The sequence below is a fragment of the Apteryx mantelli genome, chromosome Z (genome assembly GCF_036417845.1).
Source record: "Apteryx mantelli isolate bAptMan1 chromosome Z, bAptMan1.hap1, whole genome shotgun sequence".
In the NCBI taxonomy this organism is placed as follows: domain Eukaryota; kingdom Metazoa; phylum Chordata; class Aves; order Apterygiformes; family Apterygidae; genus Apteryx; species Apteryx mantelli.
Window position 1 is genome coordinate 73,802,694 of NC_090020.1, and position 21,006 is coordinate 73,823,699.

At 42.9% G+C, this 21,006-nt stretch overlaps 1 protein-coding gene across 1 annotated transcript; it reads right to left on the reverse strand.

Annotated features, from left to right (window-relative positions):
* Window positions 1-1,967: 1,967 nt before the first annotated feature.
* IL7R (interleukin 7 receptor) lies at window positions 1,968-20,153 on the reverse strand. Its single transcript, XM_013961029.2, has 8 exons — window positions 19,967-20,153; window positions 14,028-14,166; window positions 12,747-12,901; window positions 11,157-11,311; window positions 9,597-9,771; window positions 8,821-8,911; window positions 6,808-6,883; window positions 1,968-4,705 (listed from the first exon to the last, which is right to left on the reverse strand). Exons 1-8 carry the CDS (start codon window positions 20,055-20,057, stop codon window positions 4,202-4,204), a joined length of 1,386 nt encoding a protein of 461 aa, XP_013816483.2. The 5' UTR covers window positions 20,058-20,153; the 3' UTR covers window positions 1,968-4,201.
* Window positions 20,154-21,006: the final 853 nt, after the last annotated feature.

Consider the following 21,006-nt stretch of genomic DNA (forward strand, 5'->3'; position numbering starts at 1 on the left):
ATAAATCAGCTACGTGCAAATCCCGGTAACCAAGCTCTTTTTAAATGGCAGAGTAACCTGTATAGCTGAGTATGTAGCACAGGAGGTGAAAAGGGTGAATTTGGAAGGCTACCCTAAAGAAAATAAAGCGCATATAGCACACGAAAGCTGAGCTAGCCCAGGATGCAGCTACTGAGTCAGACTGAGGTCTGTATATTGCAGGGGGGGAAATTCTGTCTTGGAGGTTAAGGAAACTACTCAGGTGTGACCAAGTGCAGTGTTATCAAGACATACACATGGCTGTACCTTCACATAGATATTATGCGCCTAAAAGCTGGCTGTGGCCCAGAAAAGCTTGTTTTGGTGCATATTCGGATTTTTTTTTTTTTCAAAAGGAAACTGAAAGCTGTTCATTAAGCAGTTTTGTATCTATGTATGCCCATCAAATACGTTTTGTATATAAGATCACATATGAAGTTCAGGAATGCTGAAACTGGGACCACTGAAATACCATTACCTCGGCACCTGAAAAATAGCCAGTGGCCGCTTTCACAAAAGATGTAGCTCCCACAGTTCAGGCCAGACTGTCAAAGCATAAGGAAACCTGCTAGTCTCTACACGCTTCAGAAAAAGATAATCCCCAGACAGAATTATTTTGCTAGGAATTTAGCACTTGTAAAAATTTAGCCTGACAGGACTTGACTGAAACCACTGTAATGACCAGATTGTTGGCACTGAGCTGGTAGCAGCTGGATGTGATTCAGTTAACTGGTTTCATGACAGTTTCTGAGAGCTAAGATCCTTTTAAAACCTTATTGCCAACCTTTAGCCCTCCTCATTTTGACTATGCTCATCACTGTTCTGAAAATACACTCTTCTAGATAGACTTTATAATATGCTCCGATGCATTCTTGGAAGAAAGTATCCCCCATATCTGGCATGAGTTAGCTTATATCATTCATTAGGAAAAGCTTCAGTGGAATGAGCATACTGCACAAGAGGCTTCTTAGTTTTCTGTTAGTTGCATATTTGTCAGTATTCAGTAACCTGTTAATGAAGGACTACTTCTGAGGACACAACCTGTATATGAATTTGCCTTAATGTATGCATATTTATGCTGTTGCAAGCCTGAGGGTTTATGGCCTTAGCTGGTTCTCCTGGTGTGGATTCATTGCTGCATGTGGAGGCCTGCTCAGTTTTTCCAGCTCACCTGAGCAAGGATTAGCCATTTAGAGGAAACAGGCTGCAACTGCAAACCACCACGTTCACTTACCCAATTTCCAGAGTTCAATTATCTCTCGAAAACCTGGGTAACAAGGGGTGGGTTAGGAAGGGAAGTTAGGACAAACAGTGCAAAATATAGTAAATGAGGCTATAGAGAGGCTTCCACAGCGAAAAGCAAGGTCAGGGATCTGGTTGTCTCTGGGATCGGCACGCCACTCAACACTGCGACTGCCGAGCCCGCCAGCCCAACGCAGGTACCCCATGCCAGCCACGGCGCTGCAGGCGCAAGCAGGGATGGGTTTTATACTGGCCGACCGTCAGTGGGACAGAAGCGGGAAGAAGTGGAAATCTAGTTGTGCTTGGCTCTCAGGGTGGTGGTGATGAAGGGAGGGGGAGAAAAATAATCCAAGACCTGATGCGGCTTGAGGGCGCTTGTGAAGTCCCCTTCTCACCAGGGGTACAGAGGTTTGACCGCTGTGTCACTGCCCTGCCATCCCCCCAAAGCAGCCAACCCCATGTCCTTAGTATGTTCTCCCAGCAGGGACACGGTGGCCTCGTGACAGCTAGCTAGAGCCCACGGCATCATCCTAATTTCAGTGGCAGCAGAGTAAGACTATCCTGACAGATGAGCGCAAGAAAGCTGAATCAGAGCGCCATAAATACGTGGTGCAAATAATAGCCATGTCCTTTTAATATGGTAAAACATTATAAAACCAAGGATACATTTTATCTAATTAAATAAGACCTAGAAAATAGAATGAATGTTTAAACATTAGCAGCTATGCAAAAATATGACTACCACATAGGAAAAATATGACTATTTCAGAGTAATTAAAGTAAATAAACATCAGGTTTATAATATTCTTCCTGTATTAAAGAACTACGTGCCTTCCCGGACAAACAGAAGGACCATTACAGGTACCTTACTGTTTAAATAGTGCAAATAGATGTTTGTGAAGTCCCTTTTAACCTTTTAAAATGTATATATGAGTTCAAAATAAGCATAGCACATACTGTACAGTATTTTTCTGATGCACTTTCGCTTCTTCCTCTATTTCCTTCTTATCTGTCATTGAGTTACCTGAACAGGGTATCTTTCTAACACAATCTGTCTGCATCTACAATTGCACTGTGCAAGTCTTCATAGTACAAGCATCACTAGCAGCTATTTTTTAAAATGAAATACAAGCATTACAAAGCAAATTAATGTCCAAGGCTTTCATCTTTTTCTGTTGCATTAATCAATGCGCCATTCTGTGAGAAACAGCAATAAAAACAGTTCTGTAAAATGTCACTGGAATACCATGAGCCAAATCCTTGGGTTTTTTGCACACAGAGACCATAAAGTTGGCCCTGGTTGAAGATTCCCATAACATCGGGTGGATCTGGAGAAGGTAAAGTACTATCTTGGGAGTGCTGTTTTTCTGAAGCAATCCATGTCATATATAACAACTTCTTAGTGGTTACTACCAGTCAGAACAAGTTAGAGCAGCTCTGAGGATGAGAAGTTTCTTTTTACCCTGTACAACTGTGGGAACGTGCGTATGTTTCGATAAAGGAGAACTTAAAGCAGCTAGAGGGACTGATACGTCACAGGGAGGTGAACCCCAATCCCAGAGCATAGCAAAGCAGCTTGGATTTCCCATGGCCACACTCCTTTCGGCTGTCATGCAACCCTGTGGCTATAGCAGCTTTATCTCCAAGCGTGTGCTTCGCGACGCGTAGCAACCCAGAAGGACTGCGAAGTGACGCAGCCTTCTGTGCGGCAGCATGTGGGGAAGCCCCGTGGAGCCGGGTACAGAGTCCAGAAAAGGGGAAGGGACAGGTGCCTTCCTCAGTAATAACATTAAAGTTTTTTTTTTTTTACATCATCTTTACATGGTACTTGGCTTTTTTTCTTTTTCTTTTTCTTTTTCTTTAGAATATAGCTCTTCCAGTCACTGGCAGGATCCATGAAGCTCCATCGCTCTCCCTAGGTCAGATGTTGCATGAGTAAAATATCTGACCAAGTTCAAAGTATTCTCGTGCAGCCACAGCCATTGGGAATAATGCTAGGGAACAAACATGCTAGCTCAGTCTTTCTGTCCTGGAAAGTACTCGCATGCTGCACTAATGCTTGTACAAGGGCTGTAGAGAAAGAGGTGCATTTCACAGGTCCAATCCAGTTTACAGGAAGAGCTGGGACTTCACTTTTCATTGATTTTGTTCCATTTTCTTAATTAAAAAATGGTAGTAATGAAATACTGAATATCTTTAATATATGTCACAAGTATCTAAAGATCCTAAAACCGCCTCCAGTGCAGATCTTCACCAACAGCAAAAAGTGGCTATATGTGGGGTTTTACTTTGTCGTCATTTCTCCGAAAAAAATCAGTCTGAGAAAATGTCTTTGTAAAGTGATTTCATGTGCCCTTTTTCCTGGCGACTCAGCAAGCTCCCTTCACAGTGGTCAAGCTCCTGAATCCCCAGACAACTAATGCTTGACAGTAACTCTCATTTACTGGGGTTTTACAAACTCCTGGAGTTCCTCTAAGTGCAGGTGAGGTACTTCTGACCTACCCCAGCTTAAAAGAGATTGGATTCTATTTGATTTGAATTTGTTGTCCTGCTTCTTGCTTAGGCATTAATAAGAGCTTACCTCTGCAACCAAGAGGTCAACAGAGGAGTTCGCCAACATTTATGAAACGCACTATGATTCTCAGCTAGAAGTGCAATGTCATTGTCCCTGGTTAATCAGAGCTGAAAATTAAAGTCAGGGTGAATTAAATTTCATTTCTATTGCAGTGGAGATTTGTTACCAGCATACTGAGAACGAAGGTTAGGTGGCAGATCGCTAAAATGTAGACAAATCCTCTTGCTTTTAAGTATAGCATTTCACAACGAGAAAGGTGCACCACAGAGGCGTGCTACTCACTGATGCAGGAGGCAGGAGAGCAAAAGACAAAAGTATCCTGCATGTGTTACAGAAAACCAGTATTCCGTTGTTTTTTTTTAAGACTTACTGATTTTTGTAAAAGCTGGACATTGTGACATACGCGTCTTCATTATTTGGTGACCTAATTTCACTGTTAGGCTGCATGTGGGATACCATGTCAGCATTCACGGGCTCTGGTCTGGGTTGGCCTGAGGGGTACAAGGCAGGAGCGCAATGGAGGCCAGGACTATCATTACACAGGGATGTCCCATTGCTGCTGCAGACTTCGTACGTGCTGGAGCTGCTAAATTCTTCAGTGATCGGAAATTGGCTTTTACCCAAGAGTCCATTCAAAACTTCGGCTGGCCAGATTCCTCCGTAAGTCACGGGCAGGTTTAGGTTGCTTTTGTTTATCCTAGCAGGGCTCATCTTCAGGTCTGATCCACTCCTAAATTTTTCTGGAATATTTGCCTGTGAAGCAGCTGGCGGCTGCAGAAAACTTGCCATTTCAGCTTTTGCTTGAATGCTGTCCACTTTATGGATATGAACATAACCAAAACTCTCTGGGTTAAAGCTTGTATCAAAATTCTGCATGGCAAAGGGAACACTGTGGTCAGATAACAGTGGGCACTGACTTAACAGAAAAGATACTTTGATAATGACCTGCTGGAAAGCAGCTCTGCGGAGAAGGACCTGGGAGTGCTGGTGGACACCAAGTTAAGCATGAGGCAGCAATGTGCCCTGGTGGCCAAGAAGGCCAATGGTATCCTGGGGTGCATCAGGAAGAGTGTTGCCAGCAAGTCGAGGGCAGTGATTCTCCCCCTCTACTCAGCCCTGGTGAGGCCCCATCTGGAGTACTGCGTCCAGTTCTGGGCTCCCCAGTACAAGAGGGATGTGGCACTACTGGAGCAAGTCCAGTGAAGGGCCACAAAGATGATTAGGGGACTGGAGCATCTCTCTTATGAGGAAAGGCTGAGAGAGCTGGGCCTGTTTAGCCTGGAGAAGAGAAGGCTGAGAGGAGATCTTATCAATGTGTACAAGTATCTGAAGGGAGGGTGTCGAGAGGATGGAGCCAGACTCTTTTCAGTGGTGCCGAGCGACAGGACGCGAGGCAACGGGCACAAACTGAAACACAGGCAGTTCCATCTGAACATGAGGAAAAACTTCTTCACTGTGAGGGTGACAGAGCACTGGAACAGTTGCCCAGAGAGGTGGTGGAGTCTCCTTCTCTGGAGATATTCAAAACCCGCCTGGATGCAATGCTGTGCAATGTGCTCTAGGTGACCCTGCTTGAGCAGGGGGGTTGGACTAGATGATCTCCAGAGGTCCCTTCCAACCTCAACCCTTCTGTAATTCTGTGATAATCCATCTGATTTTAGAAGGGTATTTATTTCTTTAACTCTAGAACTACTCTTGAACAGACCAACCAACAGTTTACCAGAGAATTAACTATGATCTAGCTCAAAATCCTTCCCATATTAATCTGAATCTATCTAGTGGTGTCTTCCAGGCAGTGGCACTGGAGAGGGTTTTATGGTCTGTGCAGCATGATAGTACTGTTTTACAGACTCTTCTGAGCCAGATATCTACTGCACACCTGCCATTTCATAGGAATGAATGTGTCGACCCGCATGGTTCCTTTCAGTTTTATGTTCCTAATTTAGCAATGTGGGAAGGAAATGTTCACCATGACTTCCTGAAACATATTAGGGATCCTTGCACTAGAGAGCACAAGAGATAAAAGAACCTTTTTAGACCTCTGAAAATTAATAACTTGCTAGTAATGCGCTAAGTGGAGACTGCTGTTCATTTGGCAGAACAGCACTTATGAATTTGTTAGTGAAAAAATACACTAGGTGTAGTTGTAAGCCAACTGGTTTAAAAACTGATACAAACCTTAGTCTGTAACGTTTGTACAACAGGCCTTGTCTGGCAAAAAGCAGTTCATGTGCTTTATGGGACATGAGCAGTTCTGTCGGTCTGTAAGGGTATATGAGCATCACCAGGCACATTTGCAGAGAGGCCCCCATCCAGCCCCATGATCGTAGCTTCACAAAGTCACAGGCAAGTCTCGGTTGGAAGGAACCTCTGGATTCCATCTGGTCCAGCCTTCTGCCAGAAGCAGGGCCTTAAGTTAGGTTATCCAGGACCCTGCCAAGCCAAGTCTTGAATATTTCCAGAGAGGGAGTTTCTACTTCTTTTCTCAGCAACCTACACAATGTTTAATTGTTCTCACAGTGAAGATTTCTTTTTCTTATACACAGATGAAATTTCCCCTGAAGCTACTTGTGTCTGTTTCCTCTTGTCTTGTCACCATGCATTCCTGTGAAGAGAGCACCTCCATCTTCTCTATAGCTACCTTTTAGGTATTGGAAGGCTGTGATTAGCTCCCCTCTGAGTTTTCTCTTTTCTGGACTGAACAAACCCTATTCCTTTAACCTTTCATCATATATTAAGTTTTCCAACACTATAGTTTTTTTGTGCAACTCAGCTCAGGCAGGTGGTTGAACTATTATATTCATACCCTTCAACAGAATCTGCCTGTGCAAATACTACCTCTCTTGAATGAAACTTAGAAGCCATTTCTGAAAGATGGCCTAGTCCCTGCAGCAAATGTGCACACTGCCATGGATGTTAGCTATGTTCCCCATAGCCTATACCCGTGCAGTAAGAACAACAGAAGTACATACATTTTTTGGCTTCTTGCACAGTTGCTCCAGAGTTTTTTTATGATCAGGAAGGTTTGGCCACACAGCGGGCTTGATCCTGAAACAGTAATGGTAGACAAAAAGGGGCTTAACAGCAGCCAGAGAGAGAGAGAGAGACATGTTGCGATATAGGAGGTTCATACAGCATCATTTGTACTAATTCTTGCAGAGTCTTAGAGGTGGCATGCATGACTCAGAATGAACGGAAGAGAAGACTCAGACTAAAACAAAGACAGGAGAAGAAGAAGAGTTGTAAAGGTCACCTAATAGTCATTGCTCTTCTGAATGCACAGATTGCCATGGTTAAAGTAAGACACTTCCCAACTACTGGAAAAGCAGCAAATTGTGCTGGCAAAGGTCTCATTTGAATATGTCTATGTTAACTGGGTTTTGTATACTGAAAACAACTTCTGCAAGTGGAACAAGCTGCTGTGGTTAAAGTGCAAATTTGCACATATAACAGCCTCTACATATATATATTAAAGAATTGCACATTGTTCCACTCCCTGGCCAACTATCTGTGCTTCAGACACCTATGTTGTGGCCTTGTCCCATAGGTGTCATCTTATTGCCTTAATTAGCAAAGTTCTCTTGCTGTGAGACTCAAACCCTTCAGCCACGCCACATTTAGAAAGTATTGCTCAGTTGATACTGAGTGTTGCAGTGACATAGATTATATATATATAGATGTATATGAATCTATATTTATATGTGTCTGTGCATATACATATACATATATAAAAACACTCTTATTTTTAAAAAGGAGACCTCTGGGCTCAAAGGATCTCACTGTCTAAAAAGTGATTTTTCAGAGATTTTTATATTTGCAGAACTTCTAGCAAAGTTAGGAAAATTACAGGTGCTCAGGAACACTAAAAAGCAAGGGGTAGAAATGACAAGTTACATCTATACTAGCAAATTAAGCAGCGCCAAGGAGCATTCCCTGGCAGACAACTCAGATGTGTATACTGTTTAATTATTAGAATGGTCCTCGGCGTGACTGAGCAGAGCCAGCTAGCACATCCCCAAACAATCCCCATGTGTATTGCAGGAATTAGCGCAGCCCAAGGATTGTCCCCACAGACAGCTTGCATGTGGCCGTCTCCTTGGATATTGGCAGAGGTGGATGTTACGGACCGGGGCCACTCACATTGGCTAGTCTGAATGCCACCGAACAGCCCTGGGCATTTTACCTGCGAGTAGGTCATCTCCTATGGCTAAACTTAAGACTTTCTCATTTCAGATTCGGGGTCCACCAGATTATCTATTTATCTATTTATTTCCTAAACCGTGTCTTTTAGCTATCTCTTATATATAATACATAAAGGTATATACTTTTAAAATACATTTACTATATTTACCTATCTACTGCTCTGTAGCTAATAAGTGAAAAAAAAAAACAACACAAAGAACTGCTTCTGAAATATAGCCTCAGTTCCAGCTCTTCCTTGACCACCTTGGAGGGGGAGGTAGAGCTTGGCTTTGTCACACCAAATGTGACCTGCAGCAGGCTGGGCTTCTGACTGATGACACCAAGACCTCTTCCCAGAGAGCGCTGCCACATTGCTTTTGAAGGGGTTAAAGTGTGAACATCCTGCTGACTCAGCGTATGAAAGGGAAAGAGACAATCTCTCCACTAAACAGTTTTCAGACCTCTTGAGACTTCACTAAAACCCATATTTATTAGTCAAATGTGCCTTCAGTGAGACACTGATGCTGCGTTTTGTGCTGGCTTCAGCTCCCGAAAGGTCCCAGTGTTTCAAGCCCAAGACTGAAGTCCGCTCTTGAAGTGGCAGAGGATAAGAGCTTGTCTTCTACCTACCACTACTCTCTCCTTGATTGCCCACTTCTTTTACTCTTTGCCTGAGTTTGGCTTGATATAGAAGCCCAGAGATGGAAAGAGAACAGTTCACAAGTATAACAGGGAAAGCAATATGACTGTCAGAATAGGACTGGCTTCCAACTCTTTTTCTGATATGAAGAGACTTAGATTACCTGTTTTCCCAAAAAGTTAGGATCAGGACAATCATGACAACTGACAAAATGAATCCCAGGATGGAGAGTATAATCATGAGCATGTCAGTGTCTAAAGAAAAAAAAGAACATCTGCTATTGCATATAAATACCTCACTGTTAGCCACTGTAAATGTAATGTCTCTTCAGACAATGAATTAGAATTTAATGCCAAACATTGCACTTTCCTATCATTGGACCAATGCAGTAGTCAATTTCTCCAACCTCCTTGAAGGTGGAGAGAGGAAAGCTCTCAGATTTTCAACACTTGGTTGAACCTTAAACTGGGTTCCCCGCTTGGATTAAATCAGCTCAAAGTCTGCTATCGCCTCCAGCATGGGGAAGCTGTCGCTTGCTGTATCCTTACAGCAGCACTGATGTGACTTTGAACTACGTGTTGTGCAGAGGAGCCCTGAGGGCCCTGGAGCCTGAAGGAACTCAAAGGACCAGAAGGGTTATTTGTGCTCACAAGTGAGGTGATGAGATTTTGTCCCATATCACATTTGTGATTAAAGCGATGTGTTTACATACAACCATCTGCATCTGATGTGCTCATGTTAGCCAAGACCCTTTCCAGGGGCTGTGTTCGTTTGCCACAGGGCACGGCAGCGCTCTTCCCCTCCCTTTGCTCTCGCCCCTGCTGCTGCTAGGGTAGCTGGGGAGTCAGGGCATCACTGATCGCAGCCTCAGGGCCCCAACTCTTCCTGCTCAGGCTGAGCTTTTTCCCACAAATGGAAGAAAGTGTTTTTTCCCCTTACCTTTCTCTGTGGAGTGTTCCCCAGCTGTTCTGAAGCTCTTGGAAATGCTCCATTCACTCCATGTGCCCTTAAAATAATCTCCATTGGGCTTTGAACGGACTTTCACCTCATATGATGCATCATTTTCAAGATTTTTCCCCAGTAATTTTACCTGCAGGTATGGAGACTCTATTGTCTAAACACACAAACACAAAAAAAACATTAATTTTTCTAGAAAAGACAAAAAAATCATCTCCTGGTTCAACAAAATGCAAGTCCAAGTCATATTACTTAGAAGCAAACCATCTTAGCAAAGAAGTTTTCTAAACACTATACAGAAAGACCAGAGAGAAACAGCTGACAGTGGGCTCCATTCAAAGAGCAAGGACTCTTCGGCTGGACTTGCATACCCTGAGATTTTCTGAAGGGGGTCCCAACACACAATGATCTATAGCTACAGCTGAAGGAGAGACTTCAAGCTGGGAAACACGGGGGTTTTTTTGAAATTCTAAGCTCTCAGCTATGCACAAATATGAGGTCAGATGCATCATTGCAGTCCTCTACTGTTTGCTCTGTGTGTTTGCTTATTGTAGAGGTGATCATCACAGCATCAGCCTGGTTCAATAGCCGGGAAGTCAGGACAGTATCAGAAAAAGAGATAAATGCTGGGTAAGACGTGGCTGGAAAACAACTGTACTATGCTACTTTTGGTGCTGTAATGGGCAATATATGCTTACTTGGAAGACTCAGAAGGGAGAAGGAAAAAATAAAGACGACTGTGGTGCATAAAAAGACAACTTCCGAAAGAGCAACTGCAGGAAAGAAGCTGAAATCCCATTGTGCAGATCTGAGACACTCTCCATGTCAATGCATTCAGTTGTCTGAATCTGTCTCTTTTTCTAGTTATGGTTCTCCTGTGTTCCCTCTGTTAAGAATATACAGTATGTGCTTTTAAAAGCCTCCCATCCAGACTAATGTTTGCACTGCTGCTCTTTTGGAAGAGGACACGCAGATCTCCGCAACCAGGCAGCCCTGCCCAGACTCAGCCTGGTTCCTAGAAAGCTGCAGCCTGAAACAGGGTCTGAGGCAGGGAGAGCTGCAGGGCTGCACACCAGAGAGCTGACTCCACACGACTCCCCGGCTGGAGAGGCTGCAAAGAGAAAGGGACACAAAAACCCTGTTGCTGTATAAAAAAAGGCCAGGTCGCAGGCTGAAACACCAGAGGTCATATGATCTACTAACTGGTAAGCACAGAAAATAAGAACAAGGCCATCACAGCAAACCTCATTACTAATAATTCAAGATGGTTCTGTTTCTTTATCATTTCTTCTATTTTCACTGCAAGGCACAAGCACAAACGAAGGACACTTCTGTAGTCCAGAGAAGTATCTAGTAGACACAGCTGCTGTCAGTCTGCAACTGCTTCGACTACCAAAACATTTAAATGCCAAGCATTACATCTTCCCAGGTTTTCAACTGGAGAACTCTTAGAGTGCAGATTTGAGGTTTTTACATGATACTGGCATTTCTGGTAATGTTAATTTCAGAAATTAGTGTAAGCATGCCTACATTGTCACTTACCTTCCAAATTCCTTCCTCCTGACGATAGGCTATTTGGTGTATTAATTTGTCCTTTAAGTATTTCTTCCATGAGTGTGGTGTACTATAATGAATAAGATATTCATTTGCCTCTTTTTGGTATGTGATGTTTATATCAAATGGTATTTCTGGCTTAACTGCAAATGATAACAAAACAGGATATAACAGGATCAGATTAAAGCTACTACAAAATAAACAGGTTTAGAAAAGTCCGTTCCATGCTTGACCCCCTCCTGGGTGACCTGTCTTGACCTAGGGAACAGTGCATGGCTGGCCTGATCTGGGCGAGCGTAATGACAAGCTCCATTTCATCATTTCACCCCAGCGCCAAGTGGGGCTTGGTGTTCACCAGCTGTAGCAGAGGAGCTGCTTGGTGCGGCGTTCGTGGCAGGGACGGCACTCCCCTCGACTGTGACACTGAGTTCTTGGAAAATAACACCAAAGCATCCTGCACCCCTGCACTAGCTCTGCTTGGAAACCTGAGATTCAAACCCTCTAACCAGGCTCTGAGACTTCTGCCTTCAATTGAGACTCTATTAAATTCTTTTCAAGGAGTAACCTGTCAGTTACCATGGTTGTGTCTTCAACATTAAAAGCTGTAACTGTGACGTGGAAGCTGTTAAGAAGCCAGTGTTGACTTATTCAGTACTGTTATGATGCATTTCTTGTGGCAAACTGCTAAGCGGCTGGAGAGGGGCCTTGTTAGGGGGCATTTCTGGGTGGTTTCTAGGCACAGAAAGTTGGTCCAGGCTGGCCCACAAACTGAGATGAGGCATAAGATAATCACTAAACTACTGGACTAGGACAGAAATGCTTCATAAGAGGACATCACAGTGTCTATTGACAAAAGAAGGTAAATCAATGCAATACCAGAGCAGAAAATATGGTTGCCCTATAAGGGCTTCTCTACAGCCCTCAGATGAGACAAACTGCTGAGAGGGATAAGTCCCAAGGAACACCTCTTCCCCCTGAATTCCCCATTTCTTAGCTCAGGCAGCTCCCCACTGTGGCTTTAACAAACCCATTTGTGGGCCCTCAGCATCCTTCCTGCGCTGCAGGAATCAGGAGCATCTACTTCAGACCATTGATTTCACCAAGAAGCAAGGCATGGAAAAAGTGAAATCTTGCAACCTCACCAGCCCTGTGTGGGATTAGAGTGTGGCTGCTGAGCTCACGCTAGACATTAAGTAGTCAGCTCCGAAACTGCAGAAGTCCTAGTAAAAGATGAACAAAATGTCCCTGCTTGACATTTCAGCCAAGCTCCAAAATAACTGCTTCACTCACCCATATAATTCGATCTAGGTCTAGGTCTGGGCAAACAGAGTGTTATAATAAGCCAGAATTTAGCTGCACTTTTTCAAAGGAGGTTAACCATGCTTAGTTTTGAAGCAAGGGGAACATCACACTCCACCATAACCTAAAATCTAGCATAACCTACCACTGATCCCCTCCTAGAACACTATTTTATATTGCCTCTATTTCATTTGGATTGACCCTTAAGTTTTGTGTTAGACTACTTTTTTCCTAGTAGCTTATATATCTTAGTAATGAGCAAAATGTTAGGTGTCTTACCAATGTCGGTTACACTCAGACTCCTGCAGATCTTTCTTTTTATCTCAGAGTCCATGCAAATGTCTCTATTTGAGAGTATATCAGTGAATTGCAAGAAATACACATCTTCCTGTTTCTCCATATTGGAACATACATAATTGCTGTCTTCCTTGGTACTGTTGACCAAAGTGACACAACATTAGTTTCCTCTCAGTCTTACTATAAAATAGTTAGGGACAAATTCTGATTGTTCATTTCACATTAACTGAAGTGAGAATCCATATGAACATGAAATAAGAAACAATACCACGCAAACGAAGACCTGAAAAGACTGATACTGCTTTTAGTCACAGTCTGCAAGCATAATAATCAAGCAATGTGAATCACAGTAGGAGTCCTGGAGCTCTCCAAGAAAAAAACATGCCATTATTTAATTGGATATATATGTGTTAAAAAAAAGTTGTATCTTTAAATGTGATCTTACTGCTGCCATTTGTAAATACAGAGCAGTATGTTTGGATGCTCACCGAAGGTAATGAGAAATTTCTTACTGACTGCAGTGGAAGCAAATACAGGACCAGCACTCAGCAAGGCCATGAGGAAATTAATGGCACAGTTTCACAGGTGAAAATACGTCTGTGTTCCTTCATCTGTGTGACTCCTGTGATAGAGGACTATCACAAAATTTCCGTCAAATCCCAGAATCAAACCCATGAAAATAGAAAACAGAAAAATTCTCGCAAACAAACTAGTTGAAAATAAGTAGTAATTAGAATAGCAAGATGCAAAAAAAAAAAAAAATCCACTTTTGCTGGCTGCTGCAATACTTTCAGTTTCAGGAAAAACAGGCAAAGGGAAAAGAAAAGTATGTAAAAAAAAACCAAAAATTGAGCTTCTACAGCTAGGTGCATCCATAACAAAAACAAGGTAGAAAAGAGTTTCATGACCTCAGATAGAAGTGGAGGTGACTGATGTGTTTGGTAGCTGTTTGGGTGTTTGCATACTCATTCTAGTGTGTATTTTTGTATGTCTGTGTGTGAGAAGACAATTGCTTAATTTTTATCTTGAGCAAGATAATGACATTTTCCCCTCACTGGAAAACTGGGCTTCACACCAAAGAATTTTGCATGGAAAGGATCTGCCTCTCCAAAAAACCATTCAAACTTGGTACAACACTCTGAATCAGAACCTTGTCTATTTTTTCCAATCCTCTTTCCCAGCATATGTCAGTGCGATTCACTGGTTCTTAGCGTTTAGGCTTCCCAGAAGTTTTACCTAAGGACAGACAGTGACACCGCTTACCACACAGCCAGGCTATAGTTAGTGTTGTGAGGAGGCAGCTCTGTAAAATTGCAAGTCAGGCTGCTGTAGGAATCCTTAAATTCCAGCTGACTGAAACAGTTGATGTCCAAATTATCTGGTTCATCGTCTCCAAAGGTCCCTAAGGAGAAATTCACAGAGCACTGATGAAGTAAACCAGTTAGTTTATTTGATGTATAGGTCCATTGTAAAACAGGTTGTTTCTTTAAGCGGTTGCCAAAATGGAAGAGGATCAACCTACCAGTTTTGTAAAAGGAAAAGAAAGCTTGTTCAAAATGAAATGAAAAGCCAATTATACCTTTTAAGGTTGTTCTCCCTGTATGTGACTGAAACCCACCCACTCAGAATATACTAAGGTGCGCTCCGCATCATCAGTTTTTTGTGAGCTATAAAATGACATTGCATAGCAGATGGCTCGATCAGACAAGACACATATGTCTACGCTTTTCTGTTAGTCATGGTCAAAGAAGGGTGCTGAAGTCATCTTGGAAACCTTCTATGTGAAAAAGTCCCAGGGCAGACTGCAAAGCAGAGAAAACAGATTGTTCTCTGTGCACTTTAATGACTTATAACTTTGATGTGGCCATTCTAGACAAGGACGGGGCCATTCTAGTTTTAAAAGTTGTTACAGATGAACTTTATACCAAGAAAAAAGTAGGACCTACTCCATTTGAAAATCCCCTCAGAACTTTCTCAAACAGGTTTTCCTAATAGAAACCACAAAACACTGCTAGCCCCTGTCATGCAAAGGGTAGCAAGACACGCTCATGAAGCCCACTGAAAAGCAGAACGTTTTCGTCAAGGACCAAAACACTCAAAAATGAACAGAACAGAAACGTGCACTGAGAGATATACTCAGCACGATTACTGCCAGCGGTTTTTGGGGCTGATGCACGAGGCTAATGTCTTCTCAGGGGTAAGGGCTAGTCTCTGCAGGAGCTTTTTGTATGGGAATTTCAGATTAGGACAGCATGCAGTGCATCAAACATCTTATAACTCTGAAACAGTAGATCCACCCTGGAGGATGCAAGAACAGCAATTTCCTTTGCTGTGCCTGCAAAAGGACCAGCTGCCCTGCAGACATCTGAGAGCTTCAGTGCAGCATCTTCCTGCCCCTGCCCTGATTGTGCTGTGAAAGTGTGGCCAGTTTGCAGATTCCTGAGGAGACTGGATGTGGGCAGTTTTAGAAAAACAGGAGTATTTTGCTGTCAGGAGGCAATTGAGTCCCATAGCACATTTTGACTGTATTGCAGCATTCTCTGAAATGCCACAAACTTGGACTCAGGAGGGAAAGCTCAAACTTTCTGCCAGAACACATGGCTTCCAGCAAATTTGCCTCGATGACTCATAAAACAATTACAATTTGACTAACAGCATATGCCTCATGCCCTGCACTTGGTATATATGAGGTCAGCGAAACAAAAACTGATGCTTTTGAGAGGAGTCCTCTCTGGCAGAAACTGCCAGTTCAGTGGGACTTCATGAAATCTCACCCATCATAGTTGAATGGTCAATGAAAGGGTTACTGTGATGAATCCTCAAGCAGATCCTTGGTGGGAGGAACACCTCTGCTCCTTTACTGATGGTTAAGGATCACTGTGATGATATATAACCCTCTCCTCGGAAATCTCCAAGGATTATTGCTGATCCACCCCCACCTTTGATTCTCCCCCACCCACTTCTCTCAGATGTGGCGTTCCCAGGAGGTGCCACAGAGAAAACGAGAATCTGGCTGCTCCCATGAGAACAGTGACTCACGTATCTGCACAGACAATGTGGGGGAATGCCCATGGAAACAGTTCCAATGGAAAATCCCTCCCAGAGAAAATGATTATTATTGCTGATGCTGCACAGGTAAATTTGAACTGCTGAAGGGTAATTGGCTACTTGGATACTGTGATTCACAGTTATACCGGTGACACATCTTTATATTACTGTAGCTACTGTATGTCCTGTGATCCCTGGCAAATGCTGCCAGCATACAGGGAGACCTTGTCCTGAATGGGAATACAACTGAAGATCCAAATGGTCACGATTTAACAACAGAAAACAAGCAAGGGTTAGTTTTTCGATTACTTTAAAATGTAAACAAGGAGTAGCATCCATCAGGGTCCCCATCAGCCAGTGCTTCCTGCTGATGTCAAAGATGAAATGCATCTGGCATGGGGTACGCGAAGTAATTCAGAACTGCAGCGAAAAATGCAAATGTGGTGCCGACTGGGGCTAGGAGGAAGGCAGATGTGACTAGCATCCGTGGCGGGCAGCAGGAGCGAAGGGGGCGTTTGATGCTGTATTAATTCAGAACTTGGAGTCTGCTGCTTTGAAGGGATCAGAGCCACCCTCTGAGCTAAGACTGAGCGGCCATTTAGCGGCTACCACGAGCAACAGGAGCTAAGAAGCTAGGAAACAGCTCCCCTTCTCACAACAGATCCTGTGTTCTCTGTTCCAAGGTGAACCCCGCTCTCCTTGAAGGATGAGGAAACGTGGCATCTTTCACTAACATTGCCAGTTTGTGGGGGTACTCTGTGCAGCACAGGCACACACGAAGCTGGCAGTGCAGTAATCTGGGTGACCATGAGCATTTAAGAGAGAGAAGCAGAGGTCAGTGCCGCTCTAGAATGAGCACAGCAGCAGTTTCACACAGGTGAAAGTCTTGATCACCGCTGCCCTGAGTCATCTGGACAGACATATATATACACAAAAATGTGTATTACATGCAATTATTGATTTGTGGGTAAAAGTGCATGCATACATATACATATATTTAAAAATCAGGGGAAGACAAATGAGCTGAAAAGAATCTGTATAAAAAATATTTTAGATAGATAGGTAGATACACCCAAAGCTTACATACAGATATATGTCACATTCAAAGCATTGCTAAGACCTCAGATACAAATACTGGGAGCTTGGTTTATTTATACTTATAGTTACCACAAGACAGCATTAAAACTTACGAATTGGTATGACTTATCTTCATTTATATAAGAGATGTAGATTGCTTGGTGCTTTTTGTGAATAAAAACTAACACACCATATTTTGTATAAACACACAAAAGTGATAAGCATCATACTAATAAGCATCTCATCAGTAAAAATCTTTCAGCTGTTTGATACTGAAAAGTGACAGAAATTTTAAATCATTTCCTATGAGGCTGACTGCAAAATCAAGAGAAAGAAAAAGTTTTTGTCTTGCAGTTCAAATAGTCATTTAATGTTTAACTAGTATAGCTCACCCTTGGGTGCAGGACTTTACCTCTCAGACACTGAACTTTCACATTGTGATTATGTGGTTCCTTATTCATGGAAATCACATTCTGATCATAGAATATATGATAATTAAACCTCATGATCGGTGTTAAGTTTGCAATTTGAAGAGCTTTTTCTGGTACTATTACTCCACAGGCTGACAGTAACTTTGCTTTTAGCTGACACGTATACGTATGCAGCCCCAGTTATGCTTCCCTACACCTCAAAAACACCGCACACAAGTGTGTTCACTACGTAAATGGTTTTGATGACTCCAACACTGCTCGCACTGGTAAGAGTTCTTTTTATAATCAAAAGTTCACAAGATGATAACTTTTTCCTTGAGAAGACCAGACCACACGTCTGAGCCTGGTTCTGCTGAAATCAAGGCAGGGCTCAATATGGGGGGATTTTTGTGGAAGAAAAAACAGTCTCATAGCTACAAGTATGGCACGTTCTTCACAGAAGTGGTTGTCTCTTGGGTTTGGACAACACCCAGCTGAACGGTCCAAATCACAGCAGGAGCCCTGTGAACCTTTTACCAAGAGAAGAATACCAGCAGAGCCCATGCACGTGCTTAAACTTTATGCTTTGAAGCCACTGGGACTAACCACAATACATGAAACCAAAGGCACCAGTAAATGCCTGCAGGATCAGTGACTGAATTTTCCATGTAGATGAAGTGACCGTTTCCACAGACAGAGTTTTCTGAAATTTCTAGCTCCGATAGCAACATACAGAATATTGACTGGATTTAGTACTAATCTGATTCAGGGAGAAATCATTTTAATCAGAACAGTTTTGATGTGGGTTGGACAAACCATACAAGTCTGTGGAGGAGGGCCGTTTCAGTGAGCTGTCCTGCCCGCTGACGCCTAGTAAGATGCTGCCTCCTGCTTTCCCTTGCCTGTCGCCTCCTGCCCCGCTGCAGCTGCTCCTTCTTCACCCTGCTTTGTAGCTCTCCTATGGCTTTCGGGGATCTCCATCCCCCTCCGCCTGGCTGTGGGTGGCAGGAGGAGAGGGGACAGAGCTGGGGGGACAGTCTGCGGCTTATAAAAGAGGAGGAGGTGAAGGCAAGAGCAGTGGTGAACTACTTCCCTCCTCCGCTCATAAGAAGGGGGCGAGAGGGTGCCTGCATCCTACTGCAGCCTGGCTGGCAGCACTTCATCGGGAGGCAGGGCGAGGATGGAAGTCAGATGGGGAAGGCTGAAACATCCATCAGCAGTGATTTACCCTGGGTTGTTTAACTTGTTGGCCAAAGCCACGCAGCTCATAAGGAATTCATTAAGGCTGTTAATTGCTCGGTGGGGATTTTCCAAATCTGTTTATTTCTATGCAAAGAATTAGTCCTGATTTACTGGAAGTTGGTAAAAAGGCTAACCAAGGACAGGTCCTGTCATATCTGCTCTAAGGAAGTCCTGAAGATTTCAGTGACTTCAACTATAAATCATTAGTGTTGACCACTCACCACAGTAACTGCTTGCAAAACCCGATTCTAAGCAAAGTGTATGAAGGAAAGGCAAACAGAAAAAAACAAGAGTTTGTTAGAGGCAGACCTAAGCTGTTCTCTGTTTTCTTCTAACTAATAAACTTACCATGCATAGCCTATGTAAGTATCTGTACAGCTATCCATGTAGGAAAAAAAAAGAGATCCTCGTGATTAGATCTGCAAGGTAGCACAGGTGCACAGCCATTACTTTCCTAAAAACCAAAACTCTGTTGCTCCCAAACAGTGAAATTCTGGAACCCTAAATTTACTGGTAACTGAGCAACTGTCCATGTCCTTCATGCACAGTACAACAGACTCTGTCAGTGCTATTTATATGAATGCATAGTGTTAGACAAGTAAAAGTTTAAAATATCTGGGGTTGAATCTGTAAATCCAGTTTTCCATCTCCCTTTTGAGAAAAGAGACAGAAGATTGAAAGAGAGTGGTTTTATTGTTGCTCTTTATATTTTGCCTTTCAATTTGGATAATTCTGCTGCTAAATAATTTTCACATGTCTAAATGAAATATTGAAATCTGCAGCAAGCCTGAATTTAAACTGCTGAATTAATTCATTATTCTTTAGTGTACAAGTGATGGATGTTCATTAGTGATGGACTGTTGAGAAGCTGCTGGTTGAACTGCTGCCTCAGCCACACTGTCATGGAGACTGGGACTACCCTCACATATAACCTATATAATCTTTTGAAGAAAAAAAAAATTTGGATTTTGAAGTGGAACAGGTTGGACCAAGTTTGAGTTATATTAAAACATTTTCGTTGGAAGAAACTGCCAAGAGCAAGAAAAGTCAGAACCTCACCCTTTTCTGACAGCAGCTCAGGGTAGTTATAGCCGACAAAAGAATGAAATGGTTCCCTACCAACAGGTATAATTCTTCACATAAAAGCTAAATACAAAGAGAAAGGCTAAACAGGTCTGATCTTGCATGCCCTCTGCATACAAACCTCTGTGATTTTTATTATAGTTTGGACATTACAAGGAAAGCAGACCTGGGAATTCAAAAGATAATCCTTCAGCTCCACATTCATCTAAGGTACTGGCACTAACAGAAAGAGCTCAAAGACTAAAATACTAACACATTTTACCCAGCAGTTATATCTTGGAGCTCTTAACTCAGGTTTTCAAGATCATACAAAAGTGGAAAGATGAACATGAAATGACTCACCATCACCATCTGCTGAGGTGCAACCACTTTCCCCAAAAGTGGTATGAAGAAACAAGAAGAAAATGCTCAATACAGTACTCGTCCGTGTCATCCTGAGCTAGCTGCATGTGTGCAGTACATGTGTGCACAAAACACTCGTTCAGTTTCTTTATACTAGATGACAGAACAAACCCATGGCCTGATAAAGAGACCGCAGGCAGGGGGAAATGTAAACATGCCGACAAGGATGACTAGTGGCAGACAGCAGGAAGCCAGCACGAAGATATTAGCAGAGCTTTTACTTTGAAACATGCTTCCCACTTCAAAACTAAGGGCCTGATCCATTAAGTCCATTGAAGTCATTGGGCAGAATCTGGTTAAGTCCAGTGAGTTGGGGGCAAATTTCTTGGATCATGCCTCTAACTTTGCTAGTGGGATATTTGCTACTGATTTCCCTGAGAGCATGATTCAGTCCTTACGTTGTGCAGCTTATCTTCAAAGACAGCCACAAAGCAGAGAGCTGAATTCTACCTTCAGTTTCAATTGTTTAGTTCCTCACATCCACTTTCCTCGCAATGGAGATACACGGGTTCAAGGGAGAAAAATTTCCAGCTATGAATTGCCATTATTTATTCTTTAAGTGTTGGCATTGTACAAGTCCCAAACAAGGCAATGCTGACCCAGACAAGCTGCGGTCTAGAAAACTAATCCTGCAAAACCCTACTCCTAAGAACAAAGTGATACATCTCACAGTTTTTCAAGCTTTGGACAAAACGGAGGAAGATAAAGAGGAGGTGTTAAATATTTCCTCCGCGCACTTTCTGTGGCTCTATACAGCAATGCACACCAGAGGGTATTACAGGGCTAGGCTCATTGCTGGCTGATGTGGCTGGCTGCAAGTGAGCATAAGAGTCGAAGCAGGAGAGCAAGCACTGGCATAGCACAGGATGCACCAAAAAAGCTTTATGTCAGGGGCGTAAAGGAAACAGAGGGTAAAGTAGGTAATGGTGCCTAAGCAAACAGAAAAATGGTGACACTATAAAGACAGAGACTTACACTGC

Coding starts and splice junctions, on each gene's coding strand:
- IL7R (XM_013961029.2), bottom strand. CDS start 20,057: ATGACACGGACGAGTACTGTATTGAGCATTTTCTTCTTGTTTCTTCAT. Junction 14,167..19,966: donor CACCTCAGCAGATGGTGATG/GTGAGTCATTTC, acceptor ATTTCTCCTTAG/GGACCTTTGGAGACGATGAA. Junction 6,884..8,820: donor CTAACTTTTTGGGAAAACAG/GTAATCTAAGTC, acceptor TTACTGTTTCAG/GATCAAGCCCGCTGTGTGGC.